Below are 17851 nucleotides of genomic sequence, written 5' to 3'. Positions count from 1 at the left end.
TTTATATCTTTTTCTCAGAACCATCTTAAGTAATGGCTCATAACCAGAATACATGTGCTAGTCAACTCAGAAATGTGCATCACAGTGCTGAATGTTTCTTTCCCATGGAACTGAGCATTACCTCCCCCCAGACAACCTGTACGTGAAGGGCTTGCTTTCTCATTAATTGTCACTACTGTAGGAGTCATTAGTACGGCAATGAACTTTTTACTGACGTAATTGTTGCTGACTACTAAACCTCATACATTGTGTCTCTATGAAGAAATACAATGAAGATTCTATTTCTGAGATGCTTCTGAAGCTCTAGTACTTTATTAATGAAATTTCATGCCAACACCCTTCATTACAATTGATGCAAATTCCTCCAAAATATGTTGTGCAACAATTTTTTACAACTTCATTTTATTTTTATGGTGGCATCTACATCCACAAATGGTAAAGGTCCCAGGATTGCCCAAACACAAAACCTATAATGTTTGCTCCTGAGATCCTGCAGCTGGAGTGAGCAAACAGTATGTTCACTCTCTGAGAGATGGTTTCATGAGTATGATAAAAATTTAAAAAAATGTTCCCTGGGGAAATGATTATAAAAACTGCTAAGAATGCAAAGTCAAATCTTCAAAAGAAGAAATGGAAGCAGAGTGAATAAGTAGATGGGAAAGAGGGTAGTATAGTAGATATTTCAAGTTTAGCTCCAGTCCAGCACTTCCAAATATAGGTGCTAAGCTTTAAATCTGTATTGTCAGAGTACAGTTCAGCATATAATTATTTGCAATTTTATGTATTTTGGCAGTATATTCCAGGTTACAACAAATTGTCTTTTCCTATGTGAAGGCATCCCTAAATTAGACTTGATTGAAATGGCAAAATATCAGGAAGATATGGATATGTAGTAGATTTAGGACAGGGACTTCCAGCCTGCAGTTGATTAGCTGTTTATGCCTTTTGAAAACTGCAAAGGGATTTTCGAATGAAATTTGTCCTTTACAGAAAGAAGACTCAGCCTAAGGAGGCCAAAGCTGTCAGCAAAACACAATCCAGAGGTACTAGTGGTTGAACTCTCCCAATCCCTGCTGCTTCCCTTCATATGCTGTGAGGCAGCAAGAAGTCGTGCAGAGAAATTGCAGGCTGCCTGTGAAGGAGGTGTAAGCCTCTGTGCCAGCATAAAATGTCACACTGCCAAATTATCTGGGGGCTCAATTGCGCTGGGTTTGATTTGTACACCTGGAGCTAACTTCACCCTGTACTTTGGAGAGTGTTGCTTCATATCTTACAGTTATTTCTCATTTTTGAAGCCTCAAAATCAATGGCAAAATTTTAGAGTTATGTGGTGAGAGGTATTTTACCAGCTTCATCCAGATCCATGTTGGGGTTTTTTTCCTGCATGAAAAGTATTGAATAAATCTAAGTTGTTAGTGACTGGAGACTGCAGAGACTGCCTGAAGGCAGTGAATAGATGTGTAGGCTGATTGAGAAATGATAAGAGAAAACTCAGCTTGGGCATCATCAGATTTCACCTTACTTAGACCATTAACAGAGGAATAGAGAGAAATAAGAACTGAGGGATGTTATATGTAAGGACTTAACATTCATGCCTGTAATTCTTTTATGTTACCTTTTCAAGGAGGGAATGATATTAGGCCCACTTAGGACTCAAAGGTATTTTACATGTATTTCTCAGTATAGGCTCTATTTACATTTCTATAGATTCCAGTTCTATTCAAAATTCTACTTTTTTTCTAGCAGGGGGAAATGCTTTGGCTTTTTACACCTGTTCTCAATAATCACCTCTGTGCTTTAAAACAAATGAAATAATTTTCAGTGTTTAATGAGCTTTTGCCTTCAACAGCTACAAGTAATCTAATTATCTAGCCACTGTGCGTACTGGATGATTTAAGAATTAAAGACACGATTAGAATCTGTTACAGTAATTAGAATCTATTTTAAACCAATTGCCTGTGGCATTACATGGTCTAGTGAAACAAAGGCTGCTGGCTAAATGCTCTTCTTCCACTAAATGCAAAAACAAATGTTAGCACAATTTTTTTTTTCTAACTGAGAAAATCAAGATTTCAGAAGTCAAGTAAATTAAACTATCTGTGCTTTTCTTCTGCTGTTTTTTAAATGCTTCATTTATCACTGAAGCCAATGGAAGGAAGATCACTGACTGCCTTTGGTTAAAATGCACTGAATATATTTGTGTATTTAGTGAATAAAAGGAAAATTACAAATTTAGTGAACAAAAGTGTAATTAATTAGGTACACTAGAAGCTATAATCTAGGTGGGTTGGGAAGCACTAGATGAGCTTCTTCAGGCCCCACAAATTAGCTAGAACTATTTGCAGGAGTCAGTGAGCAGGTGGATAAGGGTAATCCAGCAGATATAATGTTCCTGGATTTCCAGAAAGTTCTGAAATTACTGTTTTGTCAAAGGCTGTTAGTGAAATTAAATTCTAATGGCAATAGAAGAAGGATCCTCTAGTAGAAAAAGAATGGGTTGAAAGACAGACGGTTGAAAGACAAGTGGTAGGATTAAATGGTTTGTTTCCATACTGAGGGTGGTAGAAGGCAGCATCCGACAGCCCTGTATGCTCATCAGTGCTGCTCAGTTCAGCCTGAGCTCTTTGCATGGTCAGTGCAACTGATTAAATGTGCCGCCAACACACAACTTTTGGCTGTTTCTCCCCTCTTCCTCTGCTAAAATGAACCTCTCCACAGGGGAACATAACAACTTTAATTTCTTTCTCTTGCTTTTTACCCTCCATCTCATACATCAGGAGAGTTCACAGGGCACCAGCATGGGATAGTCAAAGGATATCTATCTGAGGCTGGAGAGCAAAACCTTGGATCTGAATCTGTCAGTGAGAGGGTAGCCACACCATGTGCTGTGGAGGGTGTGTTATACCCAACACCAGCTCTGCCAGTGCCACATATCATGGAATGGATTGGATTGGAAAGGACCTTCAAGATAATCTCATTCCAACTCCCCTGACACAGGTAGGGACGCCTTCCACTAGACCAGGTTGCTCAGAGCTCCATCCAGCCTGGCCTTGAGCACTTCCAGAGATGGCGGATCCACAGCTTTTCTGGGCAACCTATGCCAGTGTCTCACCATCCTCACCTCCCTCACTCATCCCAGTGAGAGTTCTCATCTATAGTTATGTGAAAATGCAAAGAGTTAAATAATTTATAGCCCTGTCAGTCTAAGTAGCACTGAGAGCTTGGAGGCTGCTAAATGATACATGGAGCACCTCTTTGTTCAGAAAGCTTTTCCTGTTAGTAAGTGATACAGAAAACACCTTCAGAAACCCATTTCCTACATATTCTTAGCTGGATGGTGGCAGATCAAGAGGATAAGGGTTGATGACTGACTGACAGCAGGTTGCATGGGTGATCTGGGACCTGTCAAGATTTCTCATAATAGTGGCATTTTTCTTTATTAATACAGTGATATGGCACAGGGCAAACTTAGTCCAGCCTGGCAGTGACTGGCTCATCTGTTTCCTATAGCTTCCTATGTGATTGCTTTCTTATCTGTCCTCTGGAGCACATCTCATTTGCCATAGCTTGTTGCCAGGCTGGAAACCAACCAGTCTTCCTTCAGCTGGTCTCCCCATGCCCCTTGCTTCCATGAGACTAGGAACCAGCTGAGCACCACTTCATTCCTGCCCACTGAAGTGTGCTTGCCTACGTTCATCTATACCTATTTAACCTTCTCACTGTTTTGGTGACATGTAATGTGTAAATGAGATGGAGTTTACCCTATAACCCTTCCTGTTTTCCTGACATCCACTCTTCCCTTACACATGTCCTTATCTGGCTGCAGTAAAGCAGGACTCTGTCCTCTTCACTCATGCCACACTTGAGTGGTTTCCAATAAAATAAGGAGTTGTATTTTTCAGTGTTATATAAATAGGGACCACGTTGCTATCACTTGCCATAATAATAACAAGTAACATCTGTGACTCATCACTGTTAGAAAAAAGTTTCTCCAGAGAGAAGAAAAGGTGTCTTTACAATGGATATGTTGTTAGTTATTACTGCAAAGAAAAGCCATAACTTTTGAAACAAAATACTAAGCTATCGAAGAAATAAACCCTCCTGCTACAGGACATAAACCATGTTCTAAGTAATAGGGCTAAAATAACACCTTTTTTTTTTTCTGGATTCCTTTTAATAGTGAGCTAATTCAGATACTGTGTCAGTAAGCCCCTCTCTGAGAAAAGATGCTGAGCAGGGTGGACTACTGGTTTGCCCCTGGAATGGTCATTCTGATCATTCTGTGAATTGGTATTTGAAAAGGACAGTAATTTCACACACACTAAGCACAAGGCACCACACACAAGTGCAGACAAATACAGTATGAACATTTTAAAGTAATGTTTGACTTATTTATGTTATATAGAGAAATGCACTGGAAATACTTGCACTTAGCAATGTCAAAAATTGGAAAAGAGTAGGTAATTGGACAGAGTAGGTAATATGTTTTCTACTGGATTAAAAAAATGTGACTGTAGAAGAGACAAGATATGATTAATCGAATCTAAATGAAGACATCTACATCTCAATTGCTATAGGCTTCCTTTATAGTTGAGAGCTAGGTATTTTTAGGGTGGGATTCACCTGGCCTGTGCTAGACATCTGATCAGCTGAATGCACTCAAGAGCCAGAGGCTGTTGAACCTCATCAGGTCATGGAGGATGCAGAACTGTCCTCCTGTTGAGTGAAGACTCCCACAATTTCTTCCTGTGCAGCAGAAGATGCAGCTATTTTAAATCCTAGCAATCCTAGACTGCTTTTTCTCAGACTTTGGGCTGGGATCAAGAGGGAGGCCAGGAGACAATTTAGAGTGCCAGGCTGGCAGCCCGTTAGGCATCATCTCCTTTCCCTCCTCTGGGAAGAGTGGTAAGGTATCACAGTAACCACTTGCAATAATTTGTATTAGCCAGGGAAGGAGCTAATTACCTTTGACTGCTGACAGCTCACATCTCTTCCAGGGCAAAAGAGTGAATTTCTCCTGCCTCTGAATAAGTGAATTGCCAATGCTCAACGGTCTACAAAACTGTAAGTGCTGAAAGGGACCCGTGTTTTCAAAGCATTTGAGAACCTCCCGCCCCAGGTGTGTGAGGAAATCCGTGATGGCATTAGACACCAAACTCTTCCAAATCCCATGCCATAAGACTGCTCTGGACATGCTGCCACCATGGGAATGAACGATCAGTGTTTCCATGCCTAGTTTTGAGGCTCTGGGTTTTTCCAGTGCAAAAAGAGATTCATGTACTGGGTCATTCAGAACACCTATTTTAGACTGTAACTCTGAACTGTCCTCTGGAGAGACTCCCCTCAATTAACACTGTACACAGTATCTGCTATCTCCTAAACAGAATGCATAAATTCCACATCATAGACACTGAGAAAGGCAGAGAAGATCTGCCCCTGAGAAAAACCTCTAAGCAAACTACCCTAATAAGATATTGGGAACAACTGACTTCATAAAGCAGGGAAATGCTTTTTTCAGTTGATAATTTTTTTTCTTTTCAGATATTTAGGTAATGATGGATAATCAATATGGGAAATCATATCTTTAAAATAAACTTGAATGCAGTTATGCTATCACTGATGTATGTTCTTTCAGTGCTGCTCAGTTCTCCTCCATTTCCCATTGCCATCGCATAATTACTACATTACAGCAGTTCTTAAGAGTGTGGAAAGCAAAATACTGCAGGCAGAGAATAAAGTTTTAGACTGCAGTATGCATTTCAAATCCTCTCAAAAGCTGGAAATCTGCAATTACATGCTGAAATATTGCCTCACTTACCAACTGATATGGTCCAAACAGCAATTATTTTGGCAAAAGCCTTAGTTCTTGAGTTAAAGCGGCTGTGGTGGATGGGGTTTCGGATGGCGATGTAGCGATCCAGTGAGATGGCACAGAGGTGCATGATGGACGCGGTGGAGAAGAGCACATCCAAGTAGATCCAAATGGCGCAGAGCTTTCTAGGTAGAGGCCATTCGTATCCTGCACAAGAGAAAGTTGGCATCGGTTAAAGATGTGGCATATATCTTTTGTTGTGACACATGTCTTAGTCCCTACATCTTTCTAGGAGGATAGTAGTAAGTACTGAGTAGTGATACATTCTAAATGATACATTTAGAAACTGCCTGACACTGTTTTTAGAAAACATTTTTGTTTGCTTGCAGCCTTCTAACTGTAGCTTTTGGGGTTAACTCTGCTTCTTTCCCAGGCTACAGGCAGCATATGTTTTTTCTTTTTAATTCTATTTGTATAATGCTAATGCTTGATGCTATAATTAAACATTTCTGGCAGCAAATCTATGGAAAGAAGCAATTTTGTCATTGTAAACTTACAAGTTCTCAATTTTCTTTCAGGACTTTTTATCCACGTAATTACTGCATTATCAACACCTGCTGATATGCAAAGCTGCCTTATTTCTGAAAGTAAAAGTTTAGATTTAATGGCAGCTAAAGAAAAAAGAGATTTTGTTGCATACCAGTGATATTTATCTCACCTGTCTTTAGGCCTCTACCACATACCTAAATAAGGATATTCCCTCTGTCAACGAATATTGATAGGGTCCTCCAGGGAATGCAATCCAAAGCAGATGCATTAGTGTTTACCAATATCCAACCTACAGCTTCTTTGCAAATTAAGCCCTTACTTATTCATTGTTCTTCCCTCTACCTATGAAGATTAATTGAGTACTTTTTTCTCTTGAAACTGTTGGGAGATGGCTATCATGTCTTGCCAAATTTTGTGTTTATTTTTTTGGCTTCCAGTCTAAGAGAATCCGAGTACTTTATCTTTTTCTTACAGATCATGTTTTTAAAACTTTTAAAACTTCTTTCTCTGCCCTGGAATCTGTTTAATTTATCTGCATCTTGTATACCATTCAGTGACTAAAACAGGACTTGGTACTCTTGCAAAGGCCTCCTGACTGCTAAGTGAAATACAAGATTTCTTCATGGATCTTAAGGGGAATGTCTTTGCTTATGCAACCTGGAATGGTAAGTGCCTTTTGTGTGAAAGTATCATCCTAGTGAAGCACGTTTAGCATGTTTTGGTAGCCAGATCTTGTTCAGCATCCTTGAAGCCTGGACAAATTTCCCCAGCAGAAGTTGGTTTGCTTCTTTCCCTTTGCACTTATCCTCATTGAATGTTATTTGTTGGTTTCAGACTTTCTCTTCAGGGGTCCAGATTCTTGTTGATGATTCTCATCCTGTCTCTCTGAGTGCTCTCCCAGCTTGGTGCTTTTGGAAAACTGTGTAATCTCTCACTCCACACACTATACAAGTTGTTAGAAGTTGTACACAGCAGACCCAGGCTAAGCGGAGCCCTGCAGGACCCCCATTCAAAAGCCCCTCTATTCCTTCAGGGAACCACTAATAGCTCCCTTGGAGCAAGTTTTGCCATTATCAGGGTCCTTATTTTGTAGTGATTTAATTTAGAGCATATTACCCAAGCTGCCCATGATGGTGTGGCATGGGCCAATGCCAAAGCTCGTATTGTGAGAATATGCTAGTAGTTTGGGGAGTGCCTGTCTCCTTTGGAGATACAATACAAGATTTGCAACAGCAGGAATGGAGGGAGAGGCAGAGGAGGTAGGTCTGTGCCTAATTAAATTTAGTCTCAGTGAGCCTTGAGGAGACCTATTTCTTGGTGTTCTTGGGTTGCTGTAATATGAACGGATCCTGACAAGCCATACAGCATTTCTGGATGTATTTTATCACGTTTTCTGGTCTTCTACTGGAAAATCTGGTCCCTGGAGTGTCTTATGTGATGGCTGGCTTTCAGGGGCATGACTTCCCAGTAGCATCTCTCTGTCAGGCCAGGCCAGTTTACACAGGAAAAACTGTTAAAGTGTTTTTACACTTGACAATATACATCTGTTCTCTTGCTTCAGTGACCTTTGGAAACACATTTGTCATATCCTTCTGGACTTTTTGTCTTTGCTATAAACCAGGATGGGGCAGGGATAAAACAGCATCTGCCAGATAAACTTCCTTAGAGACTAGAGATTCAAGAAAGGGGGAAGTACGTGAGAGGAGAAAACTCTAGATGCAATAAGGTGCACCCTTAGGAAGCGTGTAGACAACATCTTCCAGGAAGTTTTCTGCTCTGTAGACATGTCCACCTTGGCAGGCCTTACTGGGTGCTGCCTTTTCCAGCAGAGTCTGGAGCTGCTGGGTTGATGGAGAACCCTGCCCATCCCAAAAGATGAAGACTGGGACAGGCACATGGCTGGCATGGCTGGACACCTGAACCAGAATTGCCCACAGTAGCTGTAAAGCTCCCAAGAAAATCATCTCTCATTTGAGCAAAATAATCACCATACCCCCTTCAAGGGGCTGCAGAAGGGGTGGCGGAGCACACTTGTTCCACAGCACTGGAGATGTCCCAGCAGAGCACGTGTGTGCAAAGGCCTCCAGTTTGGGCTCAAGACTGTCAACACAGGTGATATGGCTGAAGTTGAGCAGCTGAGGCCATGAAAATGCTTCTGTGGAAGGGAAGGTTTCCCTCCATGCCGTCGCTGATCATCCTGGAGATTGATGGTGCACCACACCACGATGGTTCTCCTGGTACCTGTGTGTGCCACCAGGTGATTTTTCACCCCAAGCTGTGCTGCTTCCATTCCTGGTCTTGCAAGAGGAAAAGCAGGGAGAGAGAAGGCAAAGCCGACACAGCCCCTCCCCTATGCCTTCAGGTGTCCTGCGGCTCCTGTGCTTCGGCCGTCGCCAAGGCGGGCGGCGCAGCCTTTTCCCGGGACGAGGGCTCCGGCTTCCCTCCGTGCGGGAAAGGCATTCAGCGCCCCAGCCCCCAAATCCCTCCCGAGACGCGCATTTCGGGCGTCTCTTCCCTCGGCAGCGGAGCCTGGCCAGCAGGAGTCCCTGTTGCTTGTCTCAGGGAATCACGCACGACTTAAATCTCACCCATCGGACAATTTCTGTTTTCACTCTGTTTCTCCCGCCAAAGGTAATCGCACACTGATGCGGTAAATCACAGTATTGCACCATCACTGATGCCAAACGCAGTTTGCAAATGCTACTGAGGGCGATCAGTAGAGATCTCTGTGTAGAGATACTGAAAACGGAAAATAAACTTCCAGCTTTCTCGATTAAATCTCCCTTAAGTCACAGGCTCATGTTTGGACCTCAAGTCCCAAAATAGTGAAGTAATAGAAATCTCTCCAAAGAATCTCACTTTCCTCCTGACTGTGTCTAGCTTCTCTTTGAACTGTAGCAATTCAGTTACGTCACTGGAAGACTCATTTCTGAAGTTTAGGGATACTAACAGCCTGACAAAATTGGTGCTGAACACATAGGGTGCTGCTTTTTCCTAAGTGAGCTGGACTGCAAATGATTTTGGTGAAAATGAGAAGAAAGATCTGCTAGTAATCACCTGCAAGGGCATGAACTGTGAGTCATTATTAACTTAAATAACTTCTCTTAAGAAATGATAGTTTTGCATTTGTAGATGTTACTAAACAGGCAGAATTAATGCCCATCCATTTCTTAACTCCTGCAATATTTATTCCAGCATTTGCTACTAAGTCGATGTCTAAGCAGGGTATTGGTGATAAGAAAATTGTTTACATTTGTATTACTTCATTAAAAATAATTAAGGGGGCTGCCTACTTTGAATCTAAAAGTAGTCATTAGTGCTTCAGTGCATATTTGCAGAGCAAAGTAACTGGCAGAACCCTATATTCTCATTAGGAATATGAAAATTATGAGCCAGGGAAAAAAACTGAAAGCAACAGAAAGAACAAAGCATCTTCATATACTTTGAGACAATTCATCTGACAACTGAGTAATAAACTAATGTTCTGGACTGTGTTTAAAATGCCTGCAGCTGGAAATATACAGTAGGAAAAGATTCAAGTACTTCACCTGTTCCATCCCTTAACCAGTAACATATATTTCTACTTATATGGAGAGATAACAATTTTCTGTGGTAAGAGAATGAAATCATAATAACAACAGGATGTTATTGCATGCAATGTTTAAGGCTTGTCAATACATACAGTAGGTTATACAGCTAATACTCACCATACAGTATGGTTAACATCGACACAGGCATGACAAGGAAACCCAGCAGCATATCAGCTATTGCAAGTGACATTAGAAAATAGTTAGTGGCATTCTGTAGTTTTTTCTCCAGTGAAACAGCCATGATGACAAGAATATTTCCAGCAATGGTTAAAATAATCACTATCATTGTCAGCAAAGCCGGCCAGTTTTTCTGTGAAGGGCAGCACAGTGAGCTCATGTTACTTTCACCTGAAAGATTGGTTAGGTTGTCAGAGTTCACAGTCAAGTTGCAGAGATGTGATATATTAATTTCTCCAGCATCATAAGCATTTCTGTAGAGTCTTCTCTCATGATTTATTTGTATGAAGGAGTTTGCAGTTGGGTTCACAGAGCTCTCTCCATCACAAAGAATATCCATTGCTAAGTCCAAAACCACAGAGATGAATCGTGAAAAGCAGGAAATTATCACCCTTTGTCACCATTGGGCATTATATTCCTCAGCTCTTCATGCCAGAAGTTGAGGGAGCACAATCTTTTGTCAACTGTATTTTTGCCACTAGTGTGATGTAGGAAAACATACCAGAATTACTCCGAAAGCTGAAGTGTTTTGTTTTCAGTTCCATAGGCAGTCCAGTGTTGGCATATATTGAAAATCCAGCTGAAAAGTAAAACCAGTCTGTAGGATACAGAATGTGGACTTGAGGCTTCAGAGAGCAAAAATGTTGGAGAAATAAAAGCGATAAAACTTTTGCAACCACTAGGACTCCCCTCTGGAGCTACATCTTATTGCTATTGGTAACTGTAATCACACAATTTTAAACACAGCAGTATTAAAAGAGCTTGCTGTATTAAACAGCAGAGCTCTCGTGTCTCTATAAAGAAAGTTGATTAATGACTCCATCCAGCATCTTTCTTTTGAAATAATTAGATATGCTCTTATTTATAGTGCATCTTCCATAATATGGCTGATAGTCTCTGTCTTCTGTTGTATTTCAGCATCATTTTCAGCCTCATATCAGAGATTACAAATTCTGCTCCATGCTGATTTTTGTAGTTAATTGTACCTTTTGGCCCAGCATGGCTTCAGAATGGAAATTAAACAGCTAGATACTATTATAAAAGAATACAATTTAAGGAAGACTTACATTGCACTTCAGAGCCCACTTTCAAACTGCAATTAGATGCACTTTGCACCCTGGTTTACCATATTCTTCACTGTGTTTCGCCAGTTTTGTATCCTTTTTCTTCAGTCTCCTCCAGAATGGTGGTATTTGAAATAGTTTTTTGACTTCTAAACTGCACACTTGAGTGACGCTAGTTCCTGTGCTGCGAGGCTTGCTCTTTTCTTCTGAGAGATAGGCTGCTTGCCGGCTCTTTCCTTGTGCATTTCCCCGCCCCAGGGCAAGCTATATTTAAAGTAGTAATAATCTCAGAGCCCTTCTTGAAGGGACACAAAAGAAAGCACGCGCGCACACTCACGAAAAAGCAGGCTCCGCGCAGGAATTACTGGTTGCAACAGGAATGGAATTTCTTGCTTGCTGCCTTGTTCGGATTGTCAGACCTCCCACTATCTGGATGTCATAAACTGCGAGGTAGCGACAGCAGAGGAGGGCAGGAGAGGGTAGGGCAGAGCAGAGAGGGTCTTTTTGGTAAACCAGCAGCTTTTTCAGCGCGTATTTCAGAGGTTCTCTGCTTGGGGGCTTTTTCAATGCACGCTTTCAATTTGCAGCGGACGGCTCACAAACAGCTGCACGCAATTACAGGGATTTAAAGGACACAGGCTTGAGAGAGACAAAATCTAAGGCTTGTGATGGTAGATATTAGTGAAATACGTGAGAAGTTTTTTCTGTATAGAGGGGAAATTCCACCAGCCTTAAAAGGCAGGCATAATATTCAGTCCCGTTCAGTTTTAACTCCAGGTCTGTGCTGACATGTGAATCAAATTGGCAATAGATATTTATAAAAAATTGAAGTCACTCTGATGTCATACTCATTTGTCGGGGACTGAATGTATCAGCTAAATCCAGCAGCCTGTCCCAAGCAGGTGTCCCACATGAAGCAGTTCAGTAAAGCAAAGTGTGTACACAGCAAAGGGGAAACAAAACAGCCTGACACTGCTTCTGCCTTATACTTCTGCTGCCAGGACACGCATGAAGAAATAGCCAACTCTTCAACTTGCCACCTAACACAAAACCTGCTCCCAGATTTTCTGAGACTTACAGCTGTCAAAATTTCAGCTGAGTGGATCTGCTGCTCCCCTGAGCATCCTGAAATATATTGCAGATTTCCCCCATGCCGAGGGCAATGGCTTTATACAGGCAGGCTCAGGCAGTTTACAGTAAGAGCTCAGAGAGGTGCCAGTGTCGCCATGCACCTGTGGGTCCTGGCAGGCCCTTGAGAGCTGCAGGCTGCTCCCATAGCTCAGCTCTGTGTGCAGCACTGTCAACCCTGTTGCAGATCCCAGGGAGCTTCAAACACATGGAGCGTTACTACAGCTGAGCTGACGTGTGCTGATCTCTTCATGGACAAAAACCTTACCAAAGTGAGTCTCAGAGCACACACTGAAGCCCATTCAAATCAGTGGGGCACAGTTACAGAAAGTCTTTCACAGTAAAGTTCTTTGGAGCCAGTTTTACTCCCAGATGAACCCAGCAAGACCAGGCAGACAAGGCAGTAGCTCCCACTCATGCCCATGTGGGACCTGGAAGTATGTCATCCTAGAACTAAAGTTTTGCAATCCCGTAGGTGAGGCCAGAAGACCATCAGAAAACTGATGGCAAAAAAAAGGTGATAATGCTGAGTTTAGCAAGAAATGTTTCAGCCCTGGCAGTCTCATTGAGGGGCCAGAAGAGGCTCTTTCCCCTCTCCTTTCATACGATATCCAAATTTGTTACTGTGTTCACCAAGTGAATTTGGCATCCATGTTCCAGAGGGTTTGGGAGCCATCCCCATGAACATGAGAGTGCATATCTGATGCGGGGGGTGGGCTCCATTCCTGCTGAATGCAGCTACTGTGCAAAACAGGGCACAAGACCCCTTGGCTAGGGCTACATACAACCTTTGTGAGGAACCCAGATGTCCTGTTGTTCTCCTGGAAGGCTGGCTCTGGGCTCTGACAGCTATAATGTAGTAGTCAAGGGTGTGTCATGGATGTCACTCCTAAGAAAGAAGTAGCAATATGTTTATTGATATAACCCAGTGGTTTTGGAAAGTTTGATGGCAAATGTGACAGGTTTAATAAGATCCGATGACAAGGTGCACTTGATTATTTATGGCATAGAGGACACGGTCAGACAAAACAGGCAGGGAAGGAGACTCTCCAGTTGAGTCATGAAGTCCAGAAAAGACCTCCTTGTGTTCTAAGCTCCTTCTCAGAAGGGAGTGTACGTGTGCCTAATTCCAAACTTAGTCCCAGACTTAGTCAACGGTTTATGTCTCAAGGATTATATGTGCACAATCAATCCTTTGTGTCACTTAGCTATCAGAGTTTAAAATTATAATAAGCACTTACTGAGAATCTGTTGAGTCAAGGAATTTCTCAACTTTGAGGAGTAACCTTGAGAGCTACTACTCAAAGTGAAGACCCTGGCAAAGAGTCCACTGCCCTGCAGGAGAGATCAGTGAATGCTGGCTGTTCACTATTTATGAAGTAAGATAATTGACTTACAGTCATATTTGCATACCAGCTACAGAAGTTAATTTCTTCCAAACTTGGCTGTGTTGGACTTTGACAAACACTATGGTTGGGGGTGTACCATGACTCATTTAAAACTGCATCTCTACTCTGGACATCAGGAACATAAAAGTGAATTGCAAGCCAGCTGAATGTTGCCTTGCCTAAGGCATTTGCAGCTACAGTCATAAGCTCTTCATATAAGGACTGCACTGTTTACTCCAGTGTAGCTGTAGACACATGAGTGTCTACCCCAAGATCTGAGTGCCTTCTGAAAAATAAACTGTCCTCCCAGAAAGCAATTTGGCATATGTAAAGTTGACGCACAGGTGTATGAAAAGCTTTTTAAGGTTTGCACATGAAGCATAGATAAATCAGAAACCACTTTTGTGTAGGTTGATATATCAGAAATAAATCCATGATCTTTTATCTTCTAGCAAAGTGTGTTGGATGTGCAAATAATGACGAGTTTATTATTATTTATCTCAGGATTTTTATTTTATTTTGACTGCAAAAGTCACTTGTCCCACCTCCTCCCAAAAACCTGAAAATTGTTTTCCTTCCACATAGTATCATTGCAAGTATCAAGCAAAAAAAGTGTTCAATCTTCATTTGCAGAGCCCAGCAAAAGGAAGGTACCAGGACTCTCATCCCTTTGCAAAACGAAGCATGAGCTCTACCTTGAGACTTCAGTGTGGCGATCAGTCATGTCTAAACCAGCCTTGACCATTGCTTTTCCTAAACGTGGGAAGCTCTGGAAAACTGTAGGTCCCCTGATCTTCCATTTTAAACAAATGAGCTTGCAAGTCAGTAGCAGCAGAGCTGCAATCCCAGGCTGAAAGCAGACAGCTGTGGTCTGTCCCAGCCTATGTAAATTAAGTGAAATCTTAGCTTAAAGTGGCAATAACGTGGTCTGTGGTAGACAGAAAACAGCCTCTAGAAACACAGCTGGCATAGGAACAGACTATATATTGGTTTTTAATTTATGGAAGGCACCAACATATCAAATTCATGACAGCCCCTCTCCTGTTCCTTAGCTATGCTTGGAATTTTTTTGTAGGACATTATTCTGTTCTCTTGGGAAGTTGGGAAGGGTTTTTATGCTTGGCATGGTGCTCATAAACACTTCCTAGAAATGCTGCTTTTCAACAGTTTTTATCTGAAAGAAGAGATGTTAAGAACCTAGTTTACATAATTCAAATTTGGTGCTCTCAGGATTGTTTCAGGTGTAAAAATCCCCGATTTCTCAGTGTGCCATTGCTCTCTGGTGCTCTGAATGCATTTTGTAATCAGTAAATGTATTAGTAACTGCAGATGTTAATCAATCACTTTGATATCTAAAAGTAAGGCAAGTGGAATGTGAATAATTTGTGTTGTGGTCAAGACTACTACAGTTTGGTGTCTCTGTTTGCATTCATCAGGGCTGTTGGACGTGAATCAGAGGCTAGCAATTACAAACCAGAACTAATAACTAAAAATCCCTGCTCTCTTTTTGATGCAGTTGAGCTCATTCCAGACCTCTTGGCCTTCTAGACCCATGCCATTGCAGTGAGGTGAGAACAGCTCGACATGAGCCTTCTCAAAACCGTGCTGGAGCAGTATCCCTCAACCTTGCTGTTCACAGGTGATGATCCGGAGCAAGCTGGGTGTTGCAGCACCAGAGCCCTGTGTCCTGATCACTGTAAACCTGAGGTGAGTAACTGGTGTGGTGTTGTAGGGTCTTTGCTGTGAAACTGGCTGTCTGTATTGCTTTACTCTGGATTGCTTTCGAATGACAACTGAATACTCGAAGTTGAGGCTGAAGGGAAAGCTGGAAAAACTCAGTTTAACTGTAATTCCTAAGCTGCAAGAAAATATACCTATAGATATGTAACTGAAGCTCTCTACATTTTCATGTCTATCCCACACACCAATGCTAGTTTCAATCTCTGTTCGATCCCAGGTGAAGCTGAATTAATATCTTAATTTTAAAAACCTGATTGTCTCATTCATCGATGAATTTTGGAAAGATGTGCCATATTCCTGAGGATTTATAGGGTGTTATCCTTTCTAACCATGTTATTATTTCAGGATCTACAAGTTCCTCTGCATACTTACAGTGCCAAGGGGAAGTTAAATGTGAGAAAGAGCCCACAGCACCTTAAGACACATCTTTTATTTGCCTAAACGCATGTACTGAGGTCAGATAGGTAACACTGTAACTTCAACCCCTTTAGGTTGTGCCATTCCAGTGGAGCTCAATGGAATTACTGTGGGATAAACTGATGGACTGATTAGTTGGCTGGAAATTAGAGTCAGAATTCATGATTTTTCTCATGTGCGATTTTAACTGTTTAAACATTTAGTTCTCCATATCAACATTTTTTAATGGGAGGAAAAGTTACAAAGGACTTCTGTTTGGAAGTGTCCAAATATTTTGCTTCAGTCTTGTTGTTCTAAATATGGTATTTTAATATTGTTGAATTAATAATATTTTCATATGAGCCAGCTAACTGGCTGGGATGCAAATTGTCTTATTCCCAGATTCTCCTGGGCAATTTGTATCCACCATGACAGCACACCCAGAGGTGGTTTCAAGTTGAACTGGGTTGTAATAAAATATTCTTGTTCAGCTGAAAAATAAACTGAAACATTTGGTTTGGGTCAAGCCCATGTAGCAAAGAAAATATTTTGTTTGGATTTTCCCAAAGGAAACCTGAATGCTTTGGGCAAAATTGATTTTTTCCTTGAATAGAAAGTTGATTTTGTGGAAACTTAATTTCCCACCAGAGGCTGAACTGTTGGGGAGTGTCCCTAAGCTTTTGTGCTGTAACAATGAATGGCCTCTGATGCTTTAAGGAGGAACTCTGCATCCTTATTAAAGAAGCCTCTCTAAAAATCTATGCTTTGTTTTAGTGAAACCTGAAGGGAAAGGTTCTTCTCCATGTCTTGCTCTCAGCTGTAAACATTAACTATTTATGTACCTAACAATGACGTTTCATACCACCAGAGGCATCTGCAGACTTTTGATTTATTAAAACTTCTTTGGCTTTGAATATTTTCATTTCAGATCTGCTAGGAGTAAGCTGATAGGTTGGCTTGCTCTGAGACAATATTATGTTGTGTTCTGGTCACCTGAGTTACAATTTGGCCAGTTTTTCCATAGGTAAAGTTTTATTGCATCCTGACACACATCACTGCAAAGCCCATGATATAAAGCTCTATATTCCGTGCATTAATACCTGATTCTCTTCCACTATTTTTTTTCCCCTCAGTTTACATTTCTAAGCAGTAGTGAGCATTTTCCGCTTGATTTGCTTCAGCTACTGCTTAAAGATGCACTTGCTGCCCACAATTAACACTGGTCATCATGCAAAGCCTGTCTCACCTCCTGTTACCCAGTGAAATAGCATCTTCTTAACGGGGTGACCCAAACCATACACCATACTGCAAAGGTGACTTTGTGGGAACTTTCCGCCAAGACAGCATCATCTCTGGGGAATCTTACAGCTTAAAAGCCTTTTATTGGGTGATTGACACTGCAGAAGATGGTGGGGGCACTTCACCCTTTCTTCCTTTCCCCTACTCAGAAAACTTCCATCACATTGATTATTAGTACAAAGAAAAGGAAAAACAAAAGGAAGACAAAAGAAATTTCAATTTTTTTTGTGTTCCAGACAATGATTTGGCCATATTTCTCTGGGCTACTTTTTTACTCTTATTTCTCTAGTAGCATATAAGCAGAAACACAAGAATAAAATGAATCCATAAGGACCTTCCTATATTTACACTTCAACATTGATGGATGGGGAAGCATTTAATAGAAAATAAATCAATTTTGAATCCAAAGATGTGGGTCATCTCTTCTGGATTTGCAGCATTCGTGGTGGCAGGGATTAACTCATATATATTTATACTTCCCAGAGGCTCATGGGTTCACCAGTGTATGGCAGACAGTACCACAGAGCTGTGAAATAAGTGAGCACCACAAAAGTGATGATTAAGAAATGTTTGCTTTCTATACATTTGTCAGAATCAAACACTCCAGCCCTGGAGTGTAGCTTATTAAAAAAAAAAATATATATACAAATTAATATAGCTGATATTTGTTACAACTCTCTATTACATCTGGCAGGTGACTGCTTTTAT

General features: G+C 41.3%; 1 protein-coding gene and 1 long non-coding RNA gene across 2 annotated transcripts in view; one reads left to right on the top strand and one right to left on the bottom strand.

Annotated features, from left to right (window-relative positions):
- Positions 1-11833, bottom strand: part of HTR2A (5-hydroxytryptamine receptor 2A) — a 28776-nt gene extending 16943 nt beyond the window's left edge. The window contains exons 1-2 of the mRNA XM_032099763.1: positions 10069-11833; positions 5819-6019 (exon numbers count right to left, since the gene is read on the bottom strand). Of these exons, the coding sequence (XP_031955654.1) occupies positions 5819-6019; positions 10069-10468 (601 nt within the window). The 5' untranslated portion in view covers positions 10469-11833. The remainder of the gene's footprint in view (positions 1-5818; positions 6020-10068) is intronic.
- Positions 8910-17851, top strand: part of LOC116439777 — a 67729-nt gene continuing 58787 nt past the window's right edge. The window contains exons 1-2 of the long non-coding RNA XR_004238270.1: positions 8910-9435; positions 15225-15415. This is a non-coding gene — a long non-coding RNA (uncharacterized LOC116439777). The remainder of the gene's footprint in view (positions 9436-15224; positions 15416-17851) is intronic.

Source organism: Corvus moneduloides, chromosome 2, assembly GCF_009650955.1.
Source record: "Corvus moneduloides isolate bCorMon1 chromosome 2, bCorMon1.pri, whole genome shotgun sequence".
Taxonomy (NCBI): Eukaryota; Metazoa; Chordata; class Aves; order Passeriformes; family Corvidae; genus Corvus; species Corvus moneduloides.
Note: the sequence above shows the minus strand (reverse complement) of the source record. Positions and strands in the feature narration are given on the sequence as shown.